We start from the raw sequence: 25367 nt of genomic DNA, 5'->3' as shown, positions 1-25367 counted from the left end.
AAAATAGAGGAAGAAGGGGGGGGAGGGGGGGTGAAGAAAGCCAGCCGGGTCCGTTGTGTAAGCTATTTGTTGCGCCTACCAGACGACTTCTTTTTCTTTGGGGGGAGGGGTTCGAGACGTTGCGCTCAACCCAATGCTCATTGCCACCCTCTTTCCTATTCTCTCAATCTGCCAGCGCTTTTATGTTATGGCTGTACAGAGGGACAAAACAGGCCATATCCTTTTTTCCGCGATCCCTTTCAAATCACGTGATATGGTATTTAGATGCACTGTTAGGTATGTGAGGGAAACACGCTTTTACTCCCAGTTTCGCAATGATGTAAGTTTCCTTGAAATAATTCGATATCTGAGGATATACTACCGTACATAACGTGTATTGCACGTAGCGCTCTATATGCTCACTGAATATTACCTTGCATTATTTCTAGTTACAAGTCTGTGGTACAATATGCAACAAGATGTGCTATCACAACGGCTTCGAGCCATCAGCAGTTTCACAATCTCGGCACAGTACAATGGCCGCACTGTAGCAGTCTTCCATAGGTAATCTAAGTTTTACATATATAACAGATGCTTCTTTTAGCTGTTTGGCAGTCAAGTGAAGGGAGCGATGGTCTGCGCAACGGCAGGGCTCTGTGGAGCAACTGGAGAGCGTGTTCGTGCAAGTGAGCTGCTCTCTGGCCGTGGCTGAGCTTGCGCTCCAATTTGAGCACCGGGACCTCCACGGCGAGAACGTTCTGGTGCGACGCACCAAGGAGAACCACGCAACGTACATACTGGAAGGCGAAGAGATCAAGGTTCCCACGGCCGGCGTCTGGGCATCCGTCGTCGACTACACCTTGTCGCGGATCTCTGCGGGTACGGTGCCCATGGACCTCACTTTTGTACTTGCGGGTTGCGCTGTCCTTTCGGTGTCTTCAACTATAAAATGTCCCACGCACGAGCTGCTGTCACTACAACACGCAGTTTTTAAAGACAATAATCTTTCTTGGGCTACTTAAACCCAGAAATTTTGGTCTGTCTGTATGTTTGTATGTCTGTCTGTCCGTCTGTCTGTCTGTGACTCGATTCAGCCACCCGGCCAAAGTAAACCAATGCCTGCACAATAGTCTTATATAGTCACAGCTTAATGTGCCCGTCTAAGTCCGGTGTAATGTTCATACTTGTCAATATTGTTGAACAAGAACAAGACATTACGCAAATATAAGACAGGAAATTAGTACACAAGGGATATTTGCAGCGTTCATTTATAAAAAAACTCCCACCTCCACTCGCGGGAACCCCTGTGTAGATGCGACGCATAGGCGGAGCGGCGAAGGGACCGCGTTTTATAGCGCGCATAACGTTGAGGGGACTGCGTAAGCCGGTCCCAGTCGATGACGACGTTGGCGTACTTGTAAAGCGGCGTGGACTCTAGGTGTTTGAGCCAAGCGTGGATGTTGCTTCGCCGGAGAACGGCACACCGGTTATATGCGCAGCGCGCCCGAAGGAGAGGAAACCGCGGAAGAGAGTACTGCACATGCGCCGGCCCCAGCGCGTCTGCCGCGGCTATGACGCAACGTGCCGCGGCTATGACGCAACACAATCCAATACAATCCACTTTAATCCAATCCAAATCCAATCCAAGCCAATCCAATCCAATCCAATGCCCCTCGCGAGAGAGTGTTCGCTATCGGTAGGGTCCCTAGCATAGAGTTAATACTACTGACTCTACAGCAAAAGCTGCCCGGCCAGCCCGTGCATTGAAACCGTGCTACACCCGGGCGCTGACATGATGCCACCCTCACAGCGTTGCCCGCTGCCTTTTTGCCTACTAGAGCTGGCGGCAGTAGTCGGTATTCACCTAGTAACCAACGCATTCTATCATGGCAGCCACCGTTGCTGCGAGTGCGCCGTGAAAACTTTGCTGTGCAGAAACGTTGTGTGAAGTTTTTCCTGTGGTAGGTAGCGAACTTTTGTGCCATGCTGCCGCGTTAGGTGCAGTTTTGCATTCTCCGCAACTGAAAAGGGTAGGGCCTAGATTAGCGGGTACTTCGTACGCTCGGAGAGGTAGCTTTTGCGATTGCGTCAGGGGAGTTCGGTCGTCGATTCGGAGTTGAGCGGACGTGTTTTTTCGTGCTCCTGTGCTTCGGAGGGGCTTCATTTCGGCGGCCCGTTGCAAGCGCGGGCCGTTGGACGTCGCCTGGTTTTCGCTCTGCTGGTGTGGGCGGTCGAGTGCCAGCTCCCGCCTCCCCCAGTACCCGTCTCCAAAGCGGTCGGGGCCGCCGCAGACTTCGCTCGTCGTCGCACCATGCTCGCCTCCGCGCTTCACTGTTCCCTTCGAGGTTTCTCGTCTCCCGGACGCAGCATTACGCCAGCCAACAGTGTTCGCGGTGTGTTGTGTGCGACGGAATCGACCACAGTGGAACTACTCTTCTCTACTCTTTCCTCACCTTTCTAATCTTTACTTTTCTTTCTCCTATCCTATTTCCCCAACTATTCCCGCTTCCGGACTGTGTTTAATGCAGGTGAGCTCCCATGAGAGCTTAATAATATCCCCATTCCATTTATTTTCCTGCGTCCTTTAAAAAGAAATCACTTCCCCCTGATTGCTTTTTTCCCCTGATTTTTTTCCTGGTGGCTTCCCCTGTATTCGCGCATGCGCTGTTTCTGTATATATCATTTTGTGTGTGCTAAAAGAGTTCAGTTGATATGCAGCGCTAGTCCTGTGTAGTCTTTTCTTTGTTGTCCCGTCTGTACAGCGCTATTTTAACATGTTTCACACGCCTCCCCCCCCCCCCCTCCCTGTATGCGTCAGCTGATTGTTTTCGCAATCTATGGAGGTGCTCTTTACAACTACTTGCTTTTCTAGCGAATGGAAGTTCGAACTGGACAACGCTTCCAAGAAATGCATGTAAATGGAAATCGTATTTGTGACTGCACTTTATGCTAAACAAACATGCTTTCTGTGCCTGTTCCTGTGCCTGTCTACGAGGCCACTGCAGCACGTGTGTCAACTTTTTTCTCCAGTTGAAATGCTTTTAGGTAGTGGCCCTTGCATTAGCTTAGATTCAATAACCGTGAAATACCCAAGCCTAATATTACTAAGTTATGTGCATCAAGAAACTCTCTCAAGATATTTTCCGTTTTTATAGGTACGCTTAGAGGATTTGTCATTAATTGTATGCTTGGGGACGTCACACAAGGTACATGATTAATGTTGTCAGGTTACATTAGGTCGCAATAATTCTATTTAATAGCAGCTTAAGCAAAATGTCGACAAAAGCAAACCAGAGACTAGAAGATATCATGTAGAACACGCATTTCCATTCTCGGTTTGTGGAACTATAGCTTTCAGTAATTCCAACTACAAAGAAAGTAGTGCAAGTGTTCATTAGTCGCTGCAGGGCTCTTTACCTGTTAAAATTTCATGCCCCCTCTCCCAGAATAAAGAAAGAGGAAAATTGTGTGAGGAACTAACTATTTCCAGCAAAGCTATGACATGTTTAAAGCCAATAAACAGACAGGGTTAAAAGCCAAAAAACCTTTTTGAAGAAAAAACAATTTCATGATAAAAAACCTAAGCACTGGAGAAGAGAAGAATGAAATAAACAAATACAAGCAGACGCAGCATAAAAGAGCAAAAAATGAACAAAGCAAATGCAATTCTACGAGGCAGTCGAAAGCTTCCACGAAGGAACAGACACTTCAGGAAAAATTTTAAGAAATTAGAAATTATGTACCCTATTTACATTATGTACACAGAAAATCAGACATATTTCAGTGGTTTTAGACAAGATGGAGCTGAAGTAGCCAAATCAGTTCTTGCCTTGAAGAAGCAGATTGCAGTGACTAAGAGAGAAAAACAGTCACAGGGGCTGTAGGGGTGTTACCAGCATGCAGCATCCTTCGTTTGCCCATTTTGTCATTTTACCTGCTTGTTTTATGCCTATCTTTTTTTCGCCCATGGTGCTGTCTTTGTACTGGCCATTTCCACGCCATGTTTTCTTTTCTCCCGAATTTGTTATCCTTTATTTTGTGCCAGTCCTTTCCTTTCAAGTTTCCTGTTCCCATTTCCACATGTAGCACAGCCAGCTGGACAGTTCTTCTTCTTTCCTTGGTTACCCTCCCTAGCTTTCTTCTACAGTTTCTTTCTTTCTTCGAAGTCGCACATTAGGTCATCTTAGCCTTGCTCTTACCATCACAAACTTCCCTAGAGGTCTGGTGGTATTACTGGTGGTGAAATAAAATTTGTTGGATGAGAATTGCTTGTACATATGACCCTCTTGCTTTTTCTGTGTTTATTTTTCTTATGATACACGGGCTGATGGCATTGCGATGGCCCATTATTTTTGATGAAAATAAGAATGCTGATGACCACAATCTGAATGAGCATTGGCCAGAACTTTCATAATCAGCTACAGCATTACTGGAACCCAGCTTCGGTAATGCAACTTCGTCATCATCCTTGTTGCTGTGAGCACGCTGGAATGGAAGCGTGGAAATTCTACAAGGTCTGGTGTGACACCTTTGTGGCCACCGGTTCCAACCAACCAACCACCGGTTTGATGTTGGCATAAATGAGAAGGCTGTGCTACACATATCGAATTCCTTCGTTCTATCGCGTATTGCATTCGCATATCGCGTTCCTTCCTTTTATCTAGCGTATACAGTTGAAGAACGTCTCCAGATGGCCCTGGCTGAACCGATACGTGCAGACGTAACTGTCGCAAATAATAAAATTGAGAGTTCAATTTATTGTCGGCTTTCTTAATGACTGCCTGAAGTGTCTGAATACTGTATATTAGCGATTGATAGTCTCATGCTAGGCAGTCTGATTCACCTGCTATAGTTATGTTTGGCAGCTGTTTCAAAATTAACCACTACGATTGAACTAATGAGCGGCAATAACAATTTATAGGTGCACTCAAATTAATGTACTTTTCAAGGGGACGTATATCCTTCGTCGACTTCGCCTTGCACAAAATACATGACGGTCCCATCGCGACCCAAGAAAGCGCATATGTATGTTACCTCAACATGCTCCCTAGGCGGTTTCTGTTGACAGACAGATTTCCGGCCGAACCCGCAGGCATTTCAGGCAAAACCGCCTGCAGGCGGGGTGGTCCTGATAATTGGGCGTGAACAGAAGTGGCCGTTTCCGTTCATTGGCGAAGGCACCCAGGGAAGGACAGAATAACTTTTCTTAACGCCCCACCACACGGGTGCCCATCTCACATGAACGAAGTTTACTCCTCCCTCACCTCCTCTGTGCAGGTATATACATGGGCCAAATGAGAGCAGAGGTGCAAGTATACGTAATTAAACAACGTCGCTGATCCACCGAATTTAAGGAATGTGTCATGCAAAGCATCAAATATATTCTCGAAAATTTCAGATTGTGTGTTTCAGCGATCGAAGCAGCATGCACCAATCGCACACACCCAGATTTCTGCACCTACATTCGGTGTTACCTTTCGGCTTCGCCTTGTCCTCCTATAGAAAACCACCTTATTGTGCAAATAAAGTCACCATTATTATTATTAGTTGGCGGTTGTTTTATCTCTGACTCAAGTAAAACACCGTTCAGTGAAAGTATAACAGCACCCGTAAACAAGAGCCTAGTTATACGCTAGGCATGGTAAAATGGTTCGTACATTTGTTAGTTTTTAATTTACGAATCATATACGATTAAAAGGAGCCGATCTGCCCAGACATGTTTCGCGTAACATGATATGACCGGCTGACGGCGAGTTCAAATCGGCAGCAGCCACTACGGACATGTAGAGAAGGTGTCCTTGAAGATAGGCGGCGGCGGCTTTATTCCGCATCGTCGGCAGTCTTTGCAAGCTTCTCTTCGCTAGCAACGAAGTGACACAGCAGACACTAAGGCGTGTTAGAGTGAACATTTGTAAATTAGCCCCACACGGCTGACGCTCCTCACAATATACCGAAACTGAATTTGGCGCCTCAGCCCGATGTCCTCTTTTTGCTTATAATTTCATTTATTTTTGTTCGTCAAGCATGAATACTTCAAAAAAACTAATAAAAAGCATACAAACTAGTACAGAAACTCAGTTATTGCCATAAAAGTTGCCTAATTTTAGCTTAGGGCCCTAAATTTGTGCCTCATTTTCAAGAAAAATTGTTAGCCACATCTTCAACTACTGATCTGGCAACTACAGCGTGGCATCATGGCGGCATTCGTGTTTAGACACATTTTTGAGCCAGCTTTACCCGCCTGGTCCCTAGAAATTGTGCTAGTCTGCCGTCCGCGCGCTTTCTCTATGGGAAGGCGTGTCCGCGCCGCTGATGCACGCACAGCGCTGCGCAGAGGGCGCTGCGAGCAATCGGAGCGCCCGAGCGGCTGGAGCAAGAGCGGCCGCAGGCCGGCCTGTGCCGCGCGCTATACTGCTGCTCTGCCGCGGAACGCGAGCGCGCATCGGGGTTTGTCGGCCACTTAGAGCGGTGAAATGGAATGGTACGAGGTACATCAGCTCACAATTGAAGGTACGATAGTACTATAAGACCTTTTAGTTTCACGCCCCGAGTTTTTCGCGAATTGGGCTACGGAGCCTCTTTGCGGCCGTTGAATTTCGCGAGTGAGACCGAAGGATGAAACCGCAGCAACCAGCGTAGCCGTTTCACTACCACCGCTTGGACCATTATTAAAGTAAAGCTTTCTACGTCTCACTGATGGCCTATGTCGCCTCGAAAAAGCACTGCGGGAAAGCCAACTCTGACGACGGTGATGTTTGTGAGTAAAGTGAGAGGGAAAAAAAAACGCTTCCCGTGATCAGAATCGAAGCTGGCTCCATCGCGTTTTGAAGCCGACGTCTATCTAAATGCGCAATTCCAACATGGTCAAAGCAATTTGGATTTGGAGAGGAGTGCATGGACGTGCACATGTAATTAGTCAGAAAAATTATCCACTCCTCCACTCCGCAACGATGGTTGAACACGAAGCTTTCGTCGCGTGAAATCAAACGGCAAAGGGTCGATTACAAATCCGGCGCGATCATAAGTCCAAAATGCGTGCGAGTCAAAGTGAAAGCTCAATGAGTCAAAGTCAAAACTCAGACGACAAGGAAGCACTCACAAGAAAGCTTCGCGTTCAACCACCAATGTTCAGACAGTGAGATCCCGTTCAAAAAGAACTCCCTGCGGCACCAGAAGCTGTGTTTGTTCCACATCGAAACTACCGGGTCATTCCCGAACGTCATTGACGGTGACAAGCACGCAGCCGGCTGGTAGGCTGACAAGAAGAAAAACGAAAGCTTGAGTAAAATGTTGTGCCAGCAAAAACTTGTTCCTATATACTTTGGGCAGAGTGCGGGGGGAGGGGGGATAAAGCAAGGTATATATGGTCATGACAGTATAAATTAACCTCAATATTTTTACTCCTTGGTTTCAAACAGCCACGATTATATGATTGGCCATAACACAAATATTCTCCCGTTTTGCTTTCCCCGCGTGCGTCTCGCAATTCTCTCCGAGTGTGTGGGTGATCAAAAAGAACCTGTGTAATGACTTGCAAGCGAAGTTACTGATTTGCAGCCATGTTTTATTAAAAATCAGTTTCACGTACCCAATGCTGGCGAATGTTTCAAATCGTGGTATTCACGAAAATTACAGGCACGCAGAAGAGGTTTGATAGTACCCAAATTTTTGAAAATTTCGAGTTAAGCGGAGTGTTGGGTTAAGCGAAATGCGAAAAATGTATGGCCAGATCACTGGAATAAGAGCTAGTGCTGGTAACAAACGCTCCAATGCACAGGGACGCTTCCGGAATACAGGCAAAAATAATTTGCAGAAAAAACAATTTTTTTAGGTATTGCGGAAAAAGAACTGCGTGATGCTCGTCTGTTTCGCGTTCGCATCTGGTCCTAAAAAAGTGTTCTCGAGCTTCTCAATGCCGCATCAACTGTTGGTCGCCAACGCTATATTCTGTCTTTGCTGTGAAGCAGGCAAAGCATATGTTTTTCTTGTTCCTGCCGTTTTTGGGACTTTTTGAGACACGTCGTCGTCCACATGATCAGAAGCGTCTTCCCCAGCTATATCAACGATGTAGGCGTCGGACAGCACTCCGCTAACGGGACATCGGCCGCGCACAGTGCGTACCCCGTGCAAATTTGCCGTTCGCGACGGTGTTCGGCGCGTAATGGGAGCTAAGCTTTAACCGAGAGCTTATCAGCTGCCTGCAGCGGATGTTGCATTGCGTCCTATTGTCAACATTTCGAGATATCCGTGATCCCCGAAAAGACGTTTCGAGACAAAGGGTGGAAAATGTCGCCTATGGCAGGTATATGCACGGCAAAAAAAAAAGGTTTCGACTTAACCGATATTTCGAGATATCCGAGTTCGAGTTATGGAGACATCACTGTATCTGATGACTGAAGGTGATTAAACTTCGTATGCATGTGCACACGTCTTGTTTTTTTATTCGGAATTTACATTTAACAGATTCCCAGTTGACTGGACGTAACTGAGGGGGCCGCGAAGACGTGCGCTTAAGGGCCTCCAGATCAACGATGCGAAAGGTCAGGAGGCACCGGTTCGAGCTGCTTTATTTACATACACGTACAGGGGACAACATCTTGGGAAACTTGCAAAGAAAGACGGTTCCAAAGAGCCATAGAAAAAAGCGGAGCGCCGCCACACACCTCACACATTTTCACGCGCTGACTAATCCATCAGTTAACAACGGCGAGGGTATTCACAAAGAACGGTTGTTTGCTAGCTGAAGCCCCGCATGATATTTCCAAGCTGGAAAACGATGCCTTGCCGGCAGTGTTCCCGAAGCCCCCGAGTATGTGTCGAAATCGGTTCGACACATACTCGGGGGCTAGCATAGCGACACGATTCCGCGGTTTTTACAAGGCTCGATCCTTCATAATACGCGAAAACGTACTCCTGTCACTTCACGCTCCGGTTAAAACACTTCGTATTGGTAAGAACCAACTTATTTGGCTAATCTGGCTTGTCGACAGAAACGGATAGGGTTCGAAAAGGGGCAGTTAAAATGGGCTGAACCTGCCCAGAAATAGGGCAGAACTACGAAGGCAGCAGCGGCACGGCAGAGCGCCGTCCGCCGCTGCCCATCGCGCCGGCCGGCCACCGCGCTCCGATTGACTGCAGCGCCGCCGCTGCATGCATCACGGAGGAGCCCCCTTCGCGGCCGGCGGACGGCAGACTAGCACAATTTCTAGGGACCCTACTATCGGAGAGGAGAGGGGGTGAGCGGCAGAGAGCGCAGCTGGCGCGGCGAGGAGAATGGAGGAGGGGTGGACAACGCCGACGACGACGACGACGACGACGACGACGATGCCGGAGGGACAAGGCGAGTGAATCAGATGCTCTGCATCTAAAAATCGTACATGTTTGATTTTGGCGAGATTAAGTACTTCATCAACTGAAGAAAAAAATATCACTCCGCCGTCGCCTGCTGTCGCCCGCGCCATATAGCTTCTGGCGGCATTTGAAGAAATCAAGTGGCAACAGTTACGAAAGGTTCCACTAGATTGGTTCCACGTTCTGCTTGGAACGCACGTGGACTAGGGAAACGCGGTTCTATAAACGTTGAAGTAGGGCGCCTCGATTGACGCGTGTCTTCGCCGTACGGCAGCGTTGGCATCGAGACACCCGGCCTGGAGCAGTGGAACGCGGGAAATTTAAAATGATTTAAGCAAACCTTTGGCGTCTTTACCTTGGGAGGAGCGCGACGCAAGAGGACCAACGTGAGAGGTGAGCGGGAAAGCGAAGAGAAGCATTTACTTGGCAAAAGTCGGTAAAGACTATCGTCTTTTGACGACATTTGCAACGAAAGGAGCAGATACGCGGCCAATTTTTTACCTCAGCTGAGGAAATGAAAAGCTCTAGTTAATTGCAGTCATATTGGTTAGGCTACATTAAAAAATAAATAGGGGAGGCCGCACAAAGGTGCTTAGAATTTTCCGTTAAGCAGAATGATTCCAGAAGTTGTATCTGATGAAAATTTCTTCCACCTTCACCAATCTCATGAGAGGACACGTCTCTTCTGATATATACGAATTCCATTTGACTTCGTGGCCATTCCGCTGGAGGGGCACGACTTAATGTTAGAGCTAACAATTATAATTTCTCTTGACCTTGGAAAGTGATAGATTTTTAAAAAGTATGGCACTGAAAGGTGAGGCTGCAAAAAAAGAGGAACCCAAAACAAGACCAAAACACCTTGAGCTGCGTACGAAGGTGGCGAGTGTATGTGGAGTATGTATGCGTGTATATAAAGAGCTGTGAAGCAGCGCTCAAACAGAAACCAGAAGCCAAGTGGTCTGATGAGGGGAACTTAGCATGAGCGAAATGATAGAGCTTTCAGCTAATGTAACAGAGGCACCTATATTTGCTTATGATGGCTCTAATACTAAACCTGAGCATTCTAATGAGCATTGCAGGCCATAATGAGCACAACTGTGCAGCTTTCGTGTACACTGAGGAGTTAATAATATTCTTAATCACGTCACCATACAGGACAATATGTGTTCCGTGGGCGCTCTAGAGGATTGCGTTTAAGGGCAGGTGGTGAATGTAGACTGCCTGGCTCTTCTCTTCTTTCTCTGTCGCCGGGGAAAGGAACGCCATGCGACGCCGCTGGGTTGACCCGGTCTTTGCTGTTCACGGACCTCGCACGCGACTCGCAGCTCTTCGAGGGATCGGGGAGCTACCAGTATGACATATACCGGATCATGAGGGAACGAAACGGGTACGCATATATGCCCGCCTGGTGTGGGACGTGGCTCAGCATGTATCGGTGAAATTGTCGAAGAACAAAAGCCCTTGCAACGCAGCAAAGAGCAGCACAATTCCAACAATTGTGAGCGTTTATATCAGCAGGCAGACTTAAAGGAGTACTGACACGAAATTTCAAAGCTGAGATAACTATGCAAAACTCTTCCTTTTTATCAGGAGATATCTCCCAGCAAGTTTCAACAGCAACCGTTCAGCGAAACATATTTAAAATCCATTTTAATCTTCGCCCGCACGAGAAAGCCCAGAGCGGGCCGACGTGACATCATCTGCTACGTGCCCCAAACTGGCGACGTCGGGGCTCCCGTGACGAAGCCGACGCGCTGGCTGTGGTTGGCGCGCGCTGCTCGGGCGTGTGTACACGTCATGGTTTTGGGACTGACGTCATGCTGCCCGGGCCTGTGGGGACGGCGAAGACCTCGGCCGGTCTGGGCGCGCGCGTGCGCTCGCTCGCGCGCGCTTCCAGAGAGGCAGCGATACGGCAAGAATGGTGACGCCATGTCATACATGCTGTCATGGCGGCCGCTCGGCGTTTTTTTGTCGAAACCGAAACTGGCACGAATAAACGACGCCGTAAATGAATGTTTACGCTGCGCTCGACCGTCTAATCTGTCATTCTATGATTAGTGGGCTGGTAGGCACGAATAGCAGCGAAAAAAACGTAACATAAAAATTTCGTGTCAGTACTCCTTTAAGCCCGTCTGGTGGCGACGCATGTTTAAGAAAAAAAATGCAAGAACCCCGGCCACAAAGTAAGTATATATGAAAGTTTAACGTTTAAGCTAACCCATGGGAGCCTTGGTCACAATCTAACGACTAAGTGGTTGCCGTCCTTGCCTTTTATTCTTAAACGATTAATAAAGGATGAAAAGTGTGCTAATTTGAGACAGTCTACGCAGTGCAAGCAAAAACGGGAGCTTGACAAATTCACTTCAGTGTCCCTTAAAAGCATTCAATTAGTAAAAATTAGGGCTGGGCGTCGATTAAAAGTTTTAATCCGATTAATGTGCAGGCTTTAATCTGTTAATTAATCGATTAATCTGTCGCGTAAGTTGAAGAAGAAAATCACACAAATATTTTATAATTACAAAAATAGAGTAATAAATATTGCCAGTGTGCTTCTAGGCCTGTTCGAATCTTTTTGTAGTGGTTTGAGTGAAGAGAAAGGGAAAGGAGGTGCAGTATGGATATTATTGAGCTCGGCAGGGAGCTCACCTGCATAAAACCCAGTGCGGGTGAAGGGGAGTAGAGGGGGCATGAAAGGATAGAGCAGAAAGAAAGAAGAATAACAACAGGGCTAAGTTAGGCTATCAGGCATCCCAGATGGCTGAGCAGATCGTCGCCATGGCGCTGACGCGAGCGAAACGCCGATCACCGCATTCGTCACTCGCACTATTTCTAGAATCAGGCACATGGCACGCTCCGTACTGGCAGCGGGCTTCGATTAATCGTGGTTTGCTTACGCCATTGTTGGTTCATATAAGGGTAAAACGGGAGTGCCCGCTCGCCATTTTTTTTGTACAGTGTATATTTAAATTCGGAGTATCCATCTTACCGTCTGTCTTTAATATCTGCTTGCTATTTTTAATAAGTATTATCTCTCAGCGTACCTGCATCGTTTTCTGTCGTGAAGTAAGGCGGGTTATTCGAGCGCGATTATGAAACCTCAACATGCTTGCGCACAATTTAACCATATGACACCCTTGTTTCTTCTGGATCACGCGACTTCAACCGATTAACCGATTAAAAATATTAATCGCCACTAAAGCATTAATCGATTAATCGGAAGGTTAATCGATCAATCGCCCACCCCTAGTAAAAATACTTTTTTTTAATTTTTGCACTTTTAAAGAAAGTTGGTAAATTTAATGGTTTTTTCTCATTTTCATGGATGATGAAAAACGTGCATCGTGTGTATTAAAATTAACCTTATCATTCTGCACTTTGTAATATGACTGCAGGCACTGCAATTATTTGTTTTCATTGCAATGATTTAGCGTCAATTAGCCAGGATATTTTAGCAAGCGCATTTAGTTTTTAGTAGTGCGCAACCGGCTACTGTCGCATAGCGGCTGTCATTTAGTCACTGCACTGGCATTCTTGTTGGTGCACTGAGCAGTTGGAGGAATGACTGTATTGAAAGCTAAAAGGAGCATAAACGCCTTCGCATGTATAGTGCATCTGTCTCTTAAGAGGGTGCCTAAAAACATCTGACACGATGCGGCAGCTACACGAGCGATGAGAGCTCTTGCAAGCTTCCCAGAATAGTGACTGATTCTACTGTTCACGATTGAATTGGCTATCATCCGCAACAAAAAGTAGCGTACTTCCGGCGTTAGCTTTCGTGTTTAATGATAAGGCTTACCAGGTGGATCACCATGTAGTAAGCCGTCCTCGTTCTTGTTCACTACGCCGCTGTCACATTACTCACGTTGGATGTTTACAGTGTTACACCAATGTGCCCTTTGTCACACGTTACGGCTTCTTGAAACATGAGGACAGTGGCGTTGCTGGGTAAACTTGCACCCGGGGCCCAGAAAATTTGTCACCCCCTCGCATATACAAAACAATTATTAATAATAAAACTAGTGCTATTGTTATAATTAATAATTAATAATGCCTTCCATTCTTACCATATTACGGCTGGTTCACACTTGCGACTGGAGATACCAAAAGCGATATATGTCGCTCTTGTCGCTCGGCATCGCTCTCGTAGCGCGACAAGAGCGATTTGTCTCGACCAATTTTGTATTTTTCATTTAGATACCGATATAAGAAAACTTCACAGATACTGAATGCGGGGGCTTCGGAATGTCAATGCAAGCATGCATAATATGCAACATGCGATGCGAAATGACTCCACAGGATAATTGACGTGTAGTTATTTATAAAGAACTGGCAATATATCAGAAAAGTGAGCAGCAAGATAAGAAGCCGTGTGTTATTTAGGCAAACTAGACCATAATAGCTACACGAGCTTGGTTTAGAGAACCCCAGACGCCAACTCGGGTGCAGATCTCGAATACACAACACCGGCCTTTTCAGTGAATTAGGCATCGATAAAAATCCTAACAGTAAGGAGCATCGTGGTGTGTCGCTCGTGAGCACGAAAACACCGTTAGCAGCCGAGAAAGTGGCCAAGAGCTACTTGCAGCAGCACAGCAGCCACTTTTTAACTTGATGAAGCTGTGAAGTTCCCTGGATTGCAGGGCAGTCAATGTGTGCGAATTCAGCGTTTTTTTTTTTTTTTTTTTTTCCGCTGGCGGCGCGCATTTATATGTGCATGGGCGTTATGAACCCGTAGCAATGACTGGAAGGCGTTCGAGCCGGCCACCAACGTCCTGTGGCTGGACTACCTGGCTCGGAAGCTGCGCGCGAAGCGCCCGACACGTGCGGGTGGCTCCGGCTCCTCGCTGCCGTCGTGCGCCAGGCTCGCCCAGTGGGGAGACAGCTTGCTGTCCTTCCCGTCAGCTGGAGCGTTCGTGACCCATTGCCTCTTTCCAGCCCCTCTCACAGAAAGCAAGCGGCGGCGTAAGGAGCATCTCCCAGACGTGGACTACTCCACGCCACCAGGCAATGTCGCACGTGAGGCTTCGCTGAACTGAGTAGCTGTAAGTTGCCAAATAAATCTAGGCCAGTGTGTGCTCTTGTGCTGCTTTTCCTCTTTTTTTATTTTGTAAAAATTCTAAAACTGAGGCCGAAATTCTCTGCGCTCCGCTTAGCATATTGCCTAAACTGTGTGAAAACTGAGAGCAGTTATATAAGTTGGTCCTTCCGTAGATACACATATGCATTTTATTTTTCGTGCTGGTGTTACTACGCATATGATGCATGCGCCCTTCTTGGTGTTATCTTGCATAGCCTTAAAGTGTGTTGATTCTCACACGCTGCCGAGGGCATACGGAGGCTCAAATGAGCAAGATGGGCCTCTCTGGCGGCGTACAATCACCCAGCATCGCGAAACACAACATCCTCGTTCTCGTTGTCTCGGCTAGATGACGCCACAACCTTGTGGGCGTTCCAAGCGACAGTGCCCAAAAAAAGGATTACTTCACACTTTTTATACTTGCAAGCAAGTACCCGTACACTGCCTTTTACATTGATGCCTTGAAGTCCACTAATTCTGCCTCATGTGTTGTGCAATGCCCCAATTTTCCCGTCACAAAAGAAATAAGAATGCCAGCATTTCCACAGCCGAAGCTTACAGAATATTGATTACAGTTCAACACATTACACCAACAAGAACAACATATTGTAGTGTGGTCTCAGCTCTGCACTTGAGTAAACCAAGCAAACACGTTGTCCCATATTGTCTGCTAAAGGCTGTGGATCCCCACGATTTATACTTAGGATGCAGTGACATTAAGGGAAACAAAATCGTAAGTGCTTATGAAAAAACGGGCCGGTCATCCGTGCAAAAAATAAAACAAACTTGGAGGCCACTTAAGCTTTGCCTTTTAGGGGGATCTGGGTGGTTTTCGGCAAAATATTTATTTGCGCTATTGTCATGAAAGTTCCTCAGGACACTTCAGTCTGCTTAAGTGTCATGAAGGTGAATGCCTCGTGGTTCTTACAAAATACTACTTACTGCTAAATTGCATTGGCTTCTCTTTGATTGCTTTCGCGTCTTCGCCTTTTGGCGCCATTAACTTCGACCAGGTCATTTATTGCTACGTTGTGTTCGCGTTTCTTTCTTCGCGCTTTTTTGTCTTTTTATGCGAAAGGATTCAAAAAGCAGGTTGGGTTGCCCCTGTTCTACTCATGTATACCATGCATTTGCGCGTCGCTCTGCACACAGCACGCAGTAGACTAATTTTTGTTCCAGCAACGTGGAAATAGCGTGGTGGTAACGTACCCGAACGTGCTGTGCTCCTTCTCTAGACACCTGGGTTCAAATCCCATAAAAACTAAAATATGTTTATTTACATTTTTAAGCAGTGGCCATTATCTGTACGAGACAACAACTGAAACGACGACAACGTTTGTTTTTCGTAGAATTAAAGCGTGCACCTTAATAACCCTTGAGAACAAACCCCCTTCGGAACCCTTCACGCTTTAATCAGATGAAATGAAAAGAGTGTACGCATACTTGATGACAATAATTAGAGAATCAGCCGTAGCTGTGGAAGGGCCAAAATATAGGTTCGGAACTGGTGAGCTGGTAACTACAGCATAGAATGACAACCTAACGGCAACGATCACTGAGTCTGCAATAGTTGTAGTAGAACCAAAATGTGGGAGAGAAACAGGTAAGCTATCTCGAAAAAAGAAAGAGCTCTTTGGAAAACGTAGAACAATAAAAGTGTACATTATGCACAACATGGATAAGATAATAGTAATAAGATAATAAGATAATAAGACCCGAATGATTCTATGATGAGCTGTACGTTAGCAATGTTAGGACAGTTGACAGCACTGAACGTACTAGGTTATGAGATCCTTTAGTAACTGAAGAGGGGATAGAAAAGGAGAGGGAAAGTTGCAGGAGATGACGGCATAGCCGTGGATCACGTAAAGGACGGAGGCGACAGAACTCTTCTCGGAATGTCTTGTGGCCTTACTGGTGCCCCTAGGTATAAAACATGTTGGGATGCCGGCTATGGAAGCCCTTAAAGGAGCCATGAAGAGAAAATACAACTTTGTTTAATTTGAAAGAACTAGGATTCAGTATTTCACTCAGCTCCATTACAGCCACGAAAGATGTTTTTTTAACGAAAAAAAAGCAAGAAGTATTTAAACACTTTCAAATTTTGCGCCACAGTGACGTGTTATGAGCAAGAATGACGTCATACAGGCCAACAATAAAACGTAATTTTCAGTGCGTTAACTGCACGTTATCATTCAAGTGATGCGTTCAAATGGAACTAGAGGCCCCATTACAGACGTCCAGTCATGTTTCGTCGCGAAAGGTCAGTTAGGCGGCCGCCAATCGCACAAACAAGGTTCTGTGACGTCATAGAAAAGTTGCGGGAAATTGGCTAGGGGGTCGCGACTGCTTCACGCGTTTTCTTCAATATCTCCGTTATTTGTTCGAAGATTGCGATGATATTTGTATCATTGTTATCGGGACTAAGCAGTCTTTGTAATATACCCAACTTGCATTTTGTCTTCATGGCTCCTTTAAAAGCTCCCATGCGTTTGTTTACTTTGAAGAAAGCTGTTCAATTTGTTAAGGGGATTTTTATTTCTTTCCAGTTGCTTGATGCTTACTTCAGCTGTTCGCACTTAGGAAATCCCAATATTTTTTTTGTGGTTGAACAATTAGTGAAAGATGCGACGCCAACGCGATGGATTCTCATTGGTATACCGATTCTGACCACTGAAGTAATCAGGTGTCTGGTATGTGAGATATGCCCTTAAAAGGCGAGTGCTATTGAAGGTCATGTGCTGACAATGCCGAATTTTATTTTTGCTTGTTTTTCCGAAAATTTCTTCTCTCTAGCATTAACACCTGATTTCATTAAATATTTTTTTTTACTATGGTAATGTCTGCGTAAAGAAATTTTTCAGTACAAAAACATTCTGCGTTAATCAAGTGAAACTTGTATTGGTTGACTTGTGTTGCCGTCAGTGTTGCTGTTGGCGCTTTATGCCAAAATCCTCCTCACCCGCAGCTGGCGGCCCCGTGTGCCCGCGTCCGACACTGCACTTAGTTCGTGTTTTTTGACAAAAAAAAAAACGAAAAAAATGAAAACGGCAAAAAATTGGATCAAACTAAACCGAAAACCGGCTAGCAACGTCCCCATGAGATGGGACGGAGTTAATTGACAAAAAATAAACCGGCGCTGTGCTCACGCACTTGACCAAACCATGCATACGTGAACTACAAAACAAAAACAAAACTACTTTTTTACAAGATTTTTTTAAAGATGGCTGCTGTTGCCACAGAATAAAGCTACAGAGTTCTGTAAACTGTCCGTAAAAGGCCATGGCGTGGTTGCGCTTAAATTTCCGTCGTATGACCTAAAGTCCCCTCATTGGGAGCAAACCCGGTGAAGGGACTTAAGTTACAACGATGACCACAGTCGTTCCGCATCAGTTGCTGGTTGAGTTTGGGATTGCGACGGTTGCACTGTCGAGGAACTTTTTTACACAGGATCACGGCGATCTTATAGGAGTCTGTTGTAGGAGTCTTACGCCTTATAGGAGTCTGTCTAAGAACTAGACGAGTCTGTCTAGTTCTTGAAGTTCAAGGCGCTCAGGTATCCACCCCGCTTACTATTTTGACTGTTTGGTGTCTTGGACTTCAGAGAGCGCTGCCATCGTAGCCAAGCTATATACACTGCAAACGATGCTATACGTGCAAAGCTTATTTTCCGCCCAACTGCCACAGACCACAGTGGTTTGTTTTCGGTCTCAGTACTACAGATCCACCTGTGCATGTATTTTCTGTGCCCATTGGGCAGATAAATAATGTTCACTTTGTAATTATGTATCATTAATCTTGCTAATTTCAAAGTAAAGCTTTATGCAAGTTGACTATCGAAAAAAGAAAAAAAAACATTGTTTCTGCTGGGTGTAACATTGTGGTTTGATTGCTTGTGGAAAAAGCTTCAGAAGTTTGGCTGTTTTTCTACCAATATCACTTGCTGTCTTTGTCACAACAGTTTCTTAGTACTGCCCTTCTGTAGCACTATGTGTCCTGCCAGTCATCTGTTTAGGTACAGTGCAAGACCAAATTGTGTTTTATTCACAGCCTAATGAAGACGGGTAAGCAAAGTGTCTCAAGTGCGCGGCTACAAAGGCGTGGACGACGTAGCCGCATACTAGCTGATATTTAGCGTGGCAACTTTTACACAAATTTGTGAGTACACTTTGGCATCCCTTTGGTGGAAGTTGCTTTACTGAAGCCGCGCTCGTCTTTTTTCACAGCCACAAAGGGATGCGTATCCTGCGAACACCAGAAGCTTTGAGAATGCCAAGGCTGTTTCTGACCATTACGACGAATCACCGGTACACTGAGGGCGCACCAAAGAGCTGTCTGCGGATTTGGCTCCAAATGTGCCCTTTGGTCAGTCCTGGGGCCACTGCCGCCGAGCGCATGTTCGATGAAACACTTGCTCCCCCTTGTTGGTCTGCAGAGCTGAAGAGGACTTCGCAGAATTCCGCAAAACGCGTGCATATTCGTTTAGTCAGCTCAAAAGAGCAACAACATGGAACTCAGCATGCTTATTTGACTGAATAAACTACCCGGTGGAGGGCTACCCTGGATTCGGCCGGCTTTACGTACGGGCCCCCTTCACGGTGCGTTGCTGGGTCCCAGGGTCTCTGCTACTCAGGCAAGCCATCACCTTGCTCATAGGAAAGTATGGGGTCTTTAGGGAGGTCTAGGGTTAGTCGGCATCCCCATACCAAGTGGCATAGAGTGCTAACAAACTGGAAACAAAAATGAGATGCAGATGTGCAGACGTTCATTTCACAAGCTGCGTTCAGCAGGGCCGAATCGCTACGCGGCTCACCGATGCGGATTGACCTGCCCAGCGGGGGACGGAAACGCCCCGCCAAAACCCCACACCTCTTTCCGCTTTTTTAGCCAGTGTTGCGACGTTGTCATCCCACCGCTGACAACCCGTTGCTGCGCACGGGAAGGCCTACCCGAGCCGAGCTCCGTCGCCTCCGACATACGTGTGGTAGCGTGGTGTGAAGCGAGCGGCCAGCGAATGTTGCAGCCGTGAAGAAGTCTAGAAGCCGTAGGCAAAACGTAACTTGTTTACTTCATAGCGAGAGGTGAGCCGAAGACAAAGAACAATGCCCCGACGGGCGAGGTTACAGTACAGGACTCGAGCAGAGTGACAGCATTGATTCACTGCTCTAACAGGAACGAAACTACAGCGCTTGGAGGGGTCTTATTTGTACCCAAAGCGCTAACGGTCGAAACAAGCGTTCCCTCTAGATTGTGCACACGATACGAACGGCACAGACACACACAACACTTTTTTCAGATTTCGTGAGCAGTCGGTAGTAGCGGCGCACGCCGAGTCCGAGAGAGGGGAGAGAGGAGGTCTCTGCAGCGGACGCGGAGCTTCTGTGTCCTTGGGGCAGGTCTCTACGTGTTGCGTCGGCACGCCATCGAAGGTTGATCGCGCCGATAGATAGGCGCCAGAGATCCAGACAAGTCGAGACGTGCAAGCGTGAGTCACCGACAGGGAGGGCCTGCTTGAACGGCGCACGTAGTGGAGGCTTCGCCGCACAGCCGAGGAGTGTTGAAACAAAGCCCAGCGGCGGGCTCATTCGTAACACCAGCCTCCGTGGATTGCCACGGTGAGTCAGACGCTCAGTATGGAGACTGGTAGCACAACTCTGCACGCTTGCTGCTCAATGCTTACAAAAGCTCTTTCTTTCATATACTTTTTCTTGTGCAATCACTGCAGTATTAACAAACACACAAAAACAGACTTCCTCAAAGGGGCCATGCAGAATACAAGTTTGTTGTATTAGAAAGATTTGGCGTTTTATAGTGCTCCCAACGCTTCTCTGGAAGCACGTGATGCTTTATTCAAGGATTAATTTGTTAAAAAATTGATTCTCCCACCAACTCGTGTTTCTTGACGTCGGTAATGACGCCACAAGGAAGGGTCTTCAAGCGAAATTCAAGTGCGCTGTTCATTCTGCAGCGGACTGCGGAGCCTTGTTTGCCGTCGGTGACGGTCGGTCCTCCTAGATGTCGCCACCATACTGCTCCGCACCGCTGTCCACCTTTGGTTTGTTTTTGACCGTTTGTTTTTGTTACGGCAGGTAGTAATCGTTTCGTGAAAGATGGGGTGTGTTAGACAGAGTCACGGAAGACAATATCGCTTCGCCAATCGTCCAGTGTCGTGTGAGACAACCACAAAGCTACGCACTGCTGTTCAGCTATAACAAGCATAGTACGCGCAGTACGAACAGCCGTAAGCACTGATGCTTATATGTTTACGTGTACTTTCGTCCCTTCCATTGTTTACCCCACCATATTCTTACTGCTATAAAATAAATATGCCTTACACTTAAGCGAATATATAGCTCATTCTGCAAGCTTATAAGCCCTGCGTAACTTGCGCTCGCTTTTGGCGGCCTCAGCCAACCGCTCAGCTGTGCATATGACGTCATGTGTTATAGTGCGGTAAATGAGCTTGTGAGACGCATGGCCATTCCCTTTTTTCCCTTTATCCTCAAATTAACAATATAGCTTATTTGAGTGAAGTTTTCGTTAAAAGTGGTCTCAGTATAACGAGGCAATCTTTCGAATGAACCAAACTTGTGTTTGTCTGCATGGCCCCTTGAAGGAATGCAAAGAAGCGTTTGTTTCTTGAAGCAGCCATTTTTCTTCTTTAGACGCATCAGCAGTACTCTGCTATTGTGCGGAATTGAAGTACAAAATACCAACTGTCATCACTCTTATACCAGTAACGCGAAACGTAGTTCCCACCAGTTTTCCTTTTAAAACAAAGCTAGCTTTACTAATCTAATCCAGTGGTTTCACTGTCGCGGAACATTTCACCTTCATTTGACCTCAGCTGCGCCGCATGTGTCTCGCCGGGCCGAGGTCTGCCATCAGCGGCGTTCGCTAGCCGCCCGGCGCAGCTGCCAGCAACGTTTGTAGGTCTATTTGTGCGCGTGCGCTCTCCGCGGCTGGTTCGCCTCCTGGTCACGCGACTCGCCACGTGAATGCGACCTTGGCCGTGGATGAGAGCGGTGCCGGGCCGTGTCGTCTTCTCTGAGCGTTGCGCAGGAGCTGGAGGCTTTGAGCCGCCGGCGAAGCGGCGTCTCACCTATCCGCAAGTCGTGTACGTCGATGCAGCGGAGTACAGACACAAGGAGGCTTTCACCGCAATCGCCGTACAAAATTACCCCAACACCAGCATTCTCGATTCTATAACAGCCCGGACGCCCATCCCAGAACCGGCGTAAGAGGCAGCAATAGCGCTCGCCCTTTCACTCACCCCCACACCCGCAACAATCATTACAGATTCTAAAACTGCTCTCCGAAATTTTGCCGCTGGTCGCATATCCCCAACGGCGCTCAAAATTTTGCTCAGGAAGCCCCCGCACAACTGATCTAGACCCCCGCGCATTCTGGGCTCGAGGGAAACGAGGCGGCCCATGACCTAGCCCGAGGATTTACTATCCGGGCAGGGCCGAACCCGTATCCTTACCACGGAGCCCGGTCCGCGTGGGACCGTCTGATCGGTTTTCACGATATTACCACCTACTATCTCCTCTCCCGCCGGATCTATCCTCGGGCGGACAAAGACATTAGAGCAAAGCCACGTCTGGCGCCAACTCCAGACGGGAGTCTTTCCCAATCCGGCCATTATGACCCATGTCCACCCCAGCCTCTATCCAACCTCGGCGTGCCCCTTATGTGGCGCCCATGCCAACCTGGCCCACATCATGTGGGCATGCCCCCATGACCCTTTCCCCGAAATCCCCTCTGAAAAGAGGTGGGAGGCCTCGCTTCGCAGCCCCGACCCGGACCAACAGGTCCGCCTGGTCAAGAGGGCGGAAGAGGTCGCCGGAAGGCACCAGCCAACGGCCACCACGGGACCGCCAACCTAAGCCAAGGAGAAGACGTCCAGGACGGGGCGGGCCTTCAGCCCGTTACCTGTCACCACCACTAGGACTTCGATTCTCCTCGAGACACTTCCTCAAAATAAAGTTTATCTCTCTCTCTCTCCCCTCGGATATCGCCGGTCGAGCTGCTTCACTGGAGGAATGCCAAGCGCGAGAAGCTAGCGTCCGAAACTGAGAAAGAGCCAGCCGTTCGGCTCGGAAAACGCTGGACGCGGGACCACAACCATTAGACAAGTGCAGGCTTTGGGCGAATAGTACAATAATTACACCAAAGATAAACGTTAAACAAGTGATACCAAGACTTGATCAGGCTAAGCCAAGCTTTCGCTTTGCATACCCATGGTTGGCTGAGCTAAGCCGCAGCTATTTTTTCTTCACTTGCTTGGCCATTCAAGCTTGATGACAGTGCTCAAAGTTGTCTCACCCGCTCCTTGCTTGAAATTTGGCCAGCATCTTATGGGGAAGGGGGGGAGGCAAATAAATTGCGTGTGAATATATGCATACATCCTGACCTCCTGCGATTGCATTGCGTATGCGTTTACAATGGCACGCAGTCCGTGCGAGACCAGAACAGTGGTGCAAGTATATGGCTTGCACATGACGTCACCACCGCACTTTCTGGTGCACTGCTCTCGGCTTTGTGCACTGCTCTCGGCTTTGCCAGCGCTACTCTAGATAGGGGCAGAAAATAAGTTCGCAGCCTTTCAGCGTGCATGCAGTGCACCAACATGGCAGCTGCAGTGACGACAGTGCACGCTATCGGTACCTGGGCTGCAGCCAAAGTGCACCTTGCTGCTAAGCGCACTATCGGGGTGTGCGTCTTTAGCCAGAACACCCTCCTCTCTTTCCGTCATCTACCCAACAAGAGCAATGGGAGATGTTGCTGTCCAGCCCCTCTCTGCGTACCCAGCTACAGCTGGTGGACAGAGCACAGGCGGCGCGGACTGCATATGGGCTCCAGTGAAGAAGGAACCACTCCCCTGGGCCGCCCTCTGGGCCGTTCAGAATCCTCAATAAAAGTATTTCCTCCTCCGACAAAGCTGGTCAGGCTGGAGGAAGAGGCTGTGGAAAAGCACCCCTCATGAATTTTTTTTCCCCCCAACATTCATTTTTATTTCTTTCTATCACTTCAATAAGGACAGGCTCGGGGCGAAGTGACTCATTTCGGGTAAAGCAAAAGGAGTTTGATGTAAAGTTTGCATTCCGATTCTGCAACAAGTTCAGTTGTGTTGACAACCTCCCCCAACCACCCTCCTCGCCACTCTGTTCTCCTGCCCTCTTTCGCCATGACTTCAATCCGCTAGCATGCCTGATTTTTGCGAAATGGCACTACTACCACATACCAGGGAGAATTTTGGAGAAGCGGAGGCTTAGCTTTGCCTGTACTGCCAGAAAATCGTAGGGTTGGCATTCTGAACTACCGAGGACCACCACTCAGAAAGTTCTTGGTAGAGATGATTTTTTTTTTGCAGTGGACAGTTGAGCTTCTTAACAACATGGCTGCTTACGGACATGGTGCAACGGGCGGCGGCTCGCTGCTCCTGCCAGGTGTGCTGGCCACATGTTTACGTGGTGTGCGTTTGCCAAGTGATACTGTGCCAGACGACGGGATACTATAGCCTCGACTGGTACACACCTCTCATTCCACTTCCTGGCACTGTCGTGAACGGTTGTGCAATGATCATGAGCCCCGGAGGAGCGGTGATAGCGGCCCTTGCGAGCCGCGGAAACAGGGTTGAAGGAAACGAAGATAATGAGCACCAGGGTCCAGATTATTCTGCCTACACTGCATGCCCGCTGGGAGAATCGTTTTGAACGCCATTTTTTTACTTGCTGAAGTGAGAGGTAGACCGTACCGCGTCGAAGACTTAAGGACGCCCTGGATCAGCTTGGTACGCTCCCCGAAAGGGTGGCCTTGGGGGCGTACCAGATCAACAGTGTTTGAGCCGTGACCTTCACTGGCCCGGAAGCAACAAAAAAGATGGCAGCGACGGACCTACAAGTCAAGGGGTGTCGATGCCTGATTATTGACCCGCAGAACCAGGAAGTTAAAGTTAAGCTACACTGGCTGCTGCACGGTGTGGCAGACGAATACAGCCGGTCCGCGTTCTTGAACTACGGCCGAGTGACTGAAATCACAAGAGAACGGTGGCGGGTCACCGGAGTGAACAACAGGGCGTCGACTACGAGGACGGTGCTGCTAAAGCTCAAGACGGGGGTGAAACTCGGCGACCTGCCGCACCAGGTTCGTGTGGCCGGTGAGCTGGCCCTAGTGTCGCCCAAGGCAGACCAGTGCAGTGCCTTAGGTGCAACGGAGGAGGACACGTGCGCAGGGGGTGCAAGGTCCCTCGGTGCTCATGGTGCAGGCGCGTCGGCACAGGGCCCAACCAGTGCCGACGCGACGAATGAGAACATCATGGGCGTTGCCGAGGCAGATGCAGCCGCGGACCAGAGACCTTGACACGCTAGAGAAGAGGACTACTACGCCAAAAGACACGGACAAGGCGCCCCAACAAGAGCTCACGAGGAGGAGGAGGAGGAGGAAAAACTTTATTGTGAGCCTGGTGATGTGGGAGTGGCTCCGCAGTCCAGGAGACCATGGGACGACCTTGCTGTCTCTGCCCTGGACACCAGGAGTTGCTGTGCATCCAAGCCGGCGCTAAGAGCAACGAGCTTTGGCGCACACCTACGCCCAGGTGGGGACCCCACCGCAAGGAGGCGGAAGCCAGAAAGCTGGGATCAAAGAGAGCGGGATGGATAACCAGGAGATGGAAAACAATGTTGCCAGCCCGGTCGCCAAACGAGTACACGCAGACGAGCCGTCCGAAGGTGGCGGAGTCACCGGGGCAAAGAGCGGCGCGCCGTCGACGAAAGCGACGCCGGTGCGTCTTCTATGCCGAGACTCAAGACTAGCCTTGCGGCGTAGCGGAGGATTCCTGACTGGACTGCCAGCCAACAACGGGGCGGTGAAGGTTGTGTGAACGACAGCGGCGTCTAGCAAAAAGCAAAGGCGCGAATTTAGTGTAAGCATCATGCTCCCGGGCTTTAGTTGC

General features: G+C 48.2%; 1 protein-coding gene across 2 annotated transcripts in view; it reads left to right on the top strand.

Annotated features, from left to right (window-relative positions):
• Positions 1 to 18960, top strand: part of LOC144154683 (serine/threonine-protein kinase haspin-like) — a 54192-nt gene extending 35232 nt beyond the window's left edge. For both annotated transcript variants that reach the window (XM_077685864.1, XM_077685863.1), the window contains 4 exons: positions 630 to 858; positions 10591 to 10720; positions 14069 to 14375; positions 18637 to 18960. In XM_077685864.1, the coding sequence (XP_077541990.1) occupies positions 630 to 858; positions 10591 to 10720; positions 14069 to 14369 (660 nt within the window). In that variant the 3' untranslated portion in view covers positions 14370 to 14375; positions 18637 to 18960. The remainder of the gene's footprint in view (positions 1 to 629; positions 859 to 10590; positions 10721 to 14068; positions 14376 to 18636) is intronic.
• Positions 18961 to 25367: the final 6407 nt, after the last annotated feature.

This window comes from Haemaphysalis longicornis, unplaced genomic scaffold (genome assembly GCF_048455015.1).
Source record: "Haemaphysalis longicornis isolate Haplotype H1 unplaced genomic scaffold, Haemaphysalis longicornis Haplotype H1 scaffold_1, whole genome shotgun sequence".
NCBI lineage: Eukaryota > Metazoa > Arthropoda > Arachnida > Ixodida > Ixodidae > Haemaphysalis > Haemaphysalis longicornis.
This window is presented reverse-complemented; position numbering and strand designations above follow the sequence as displayed.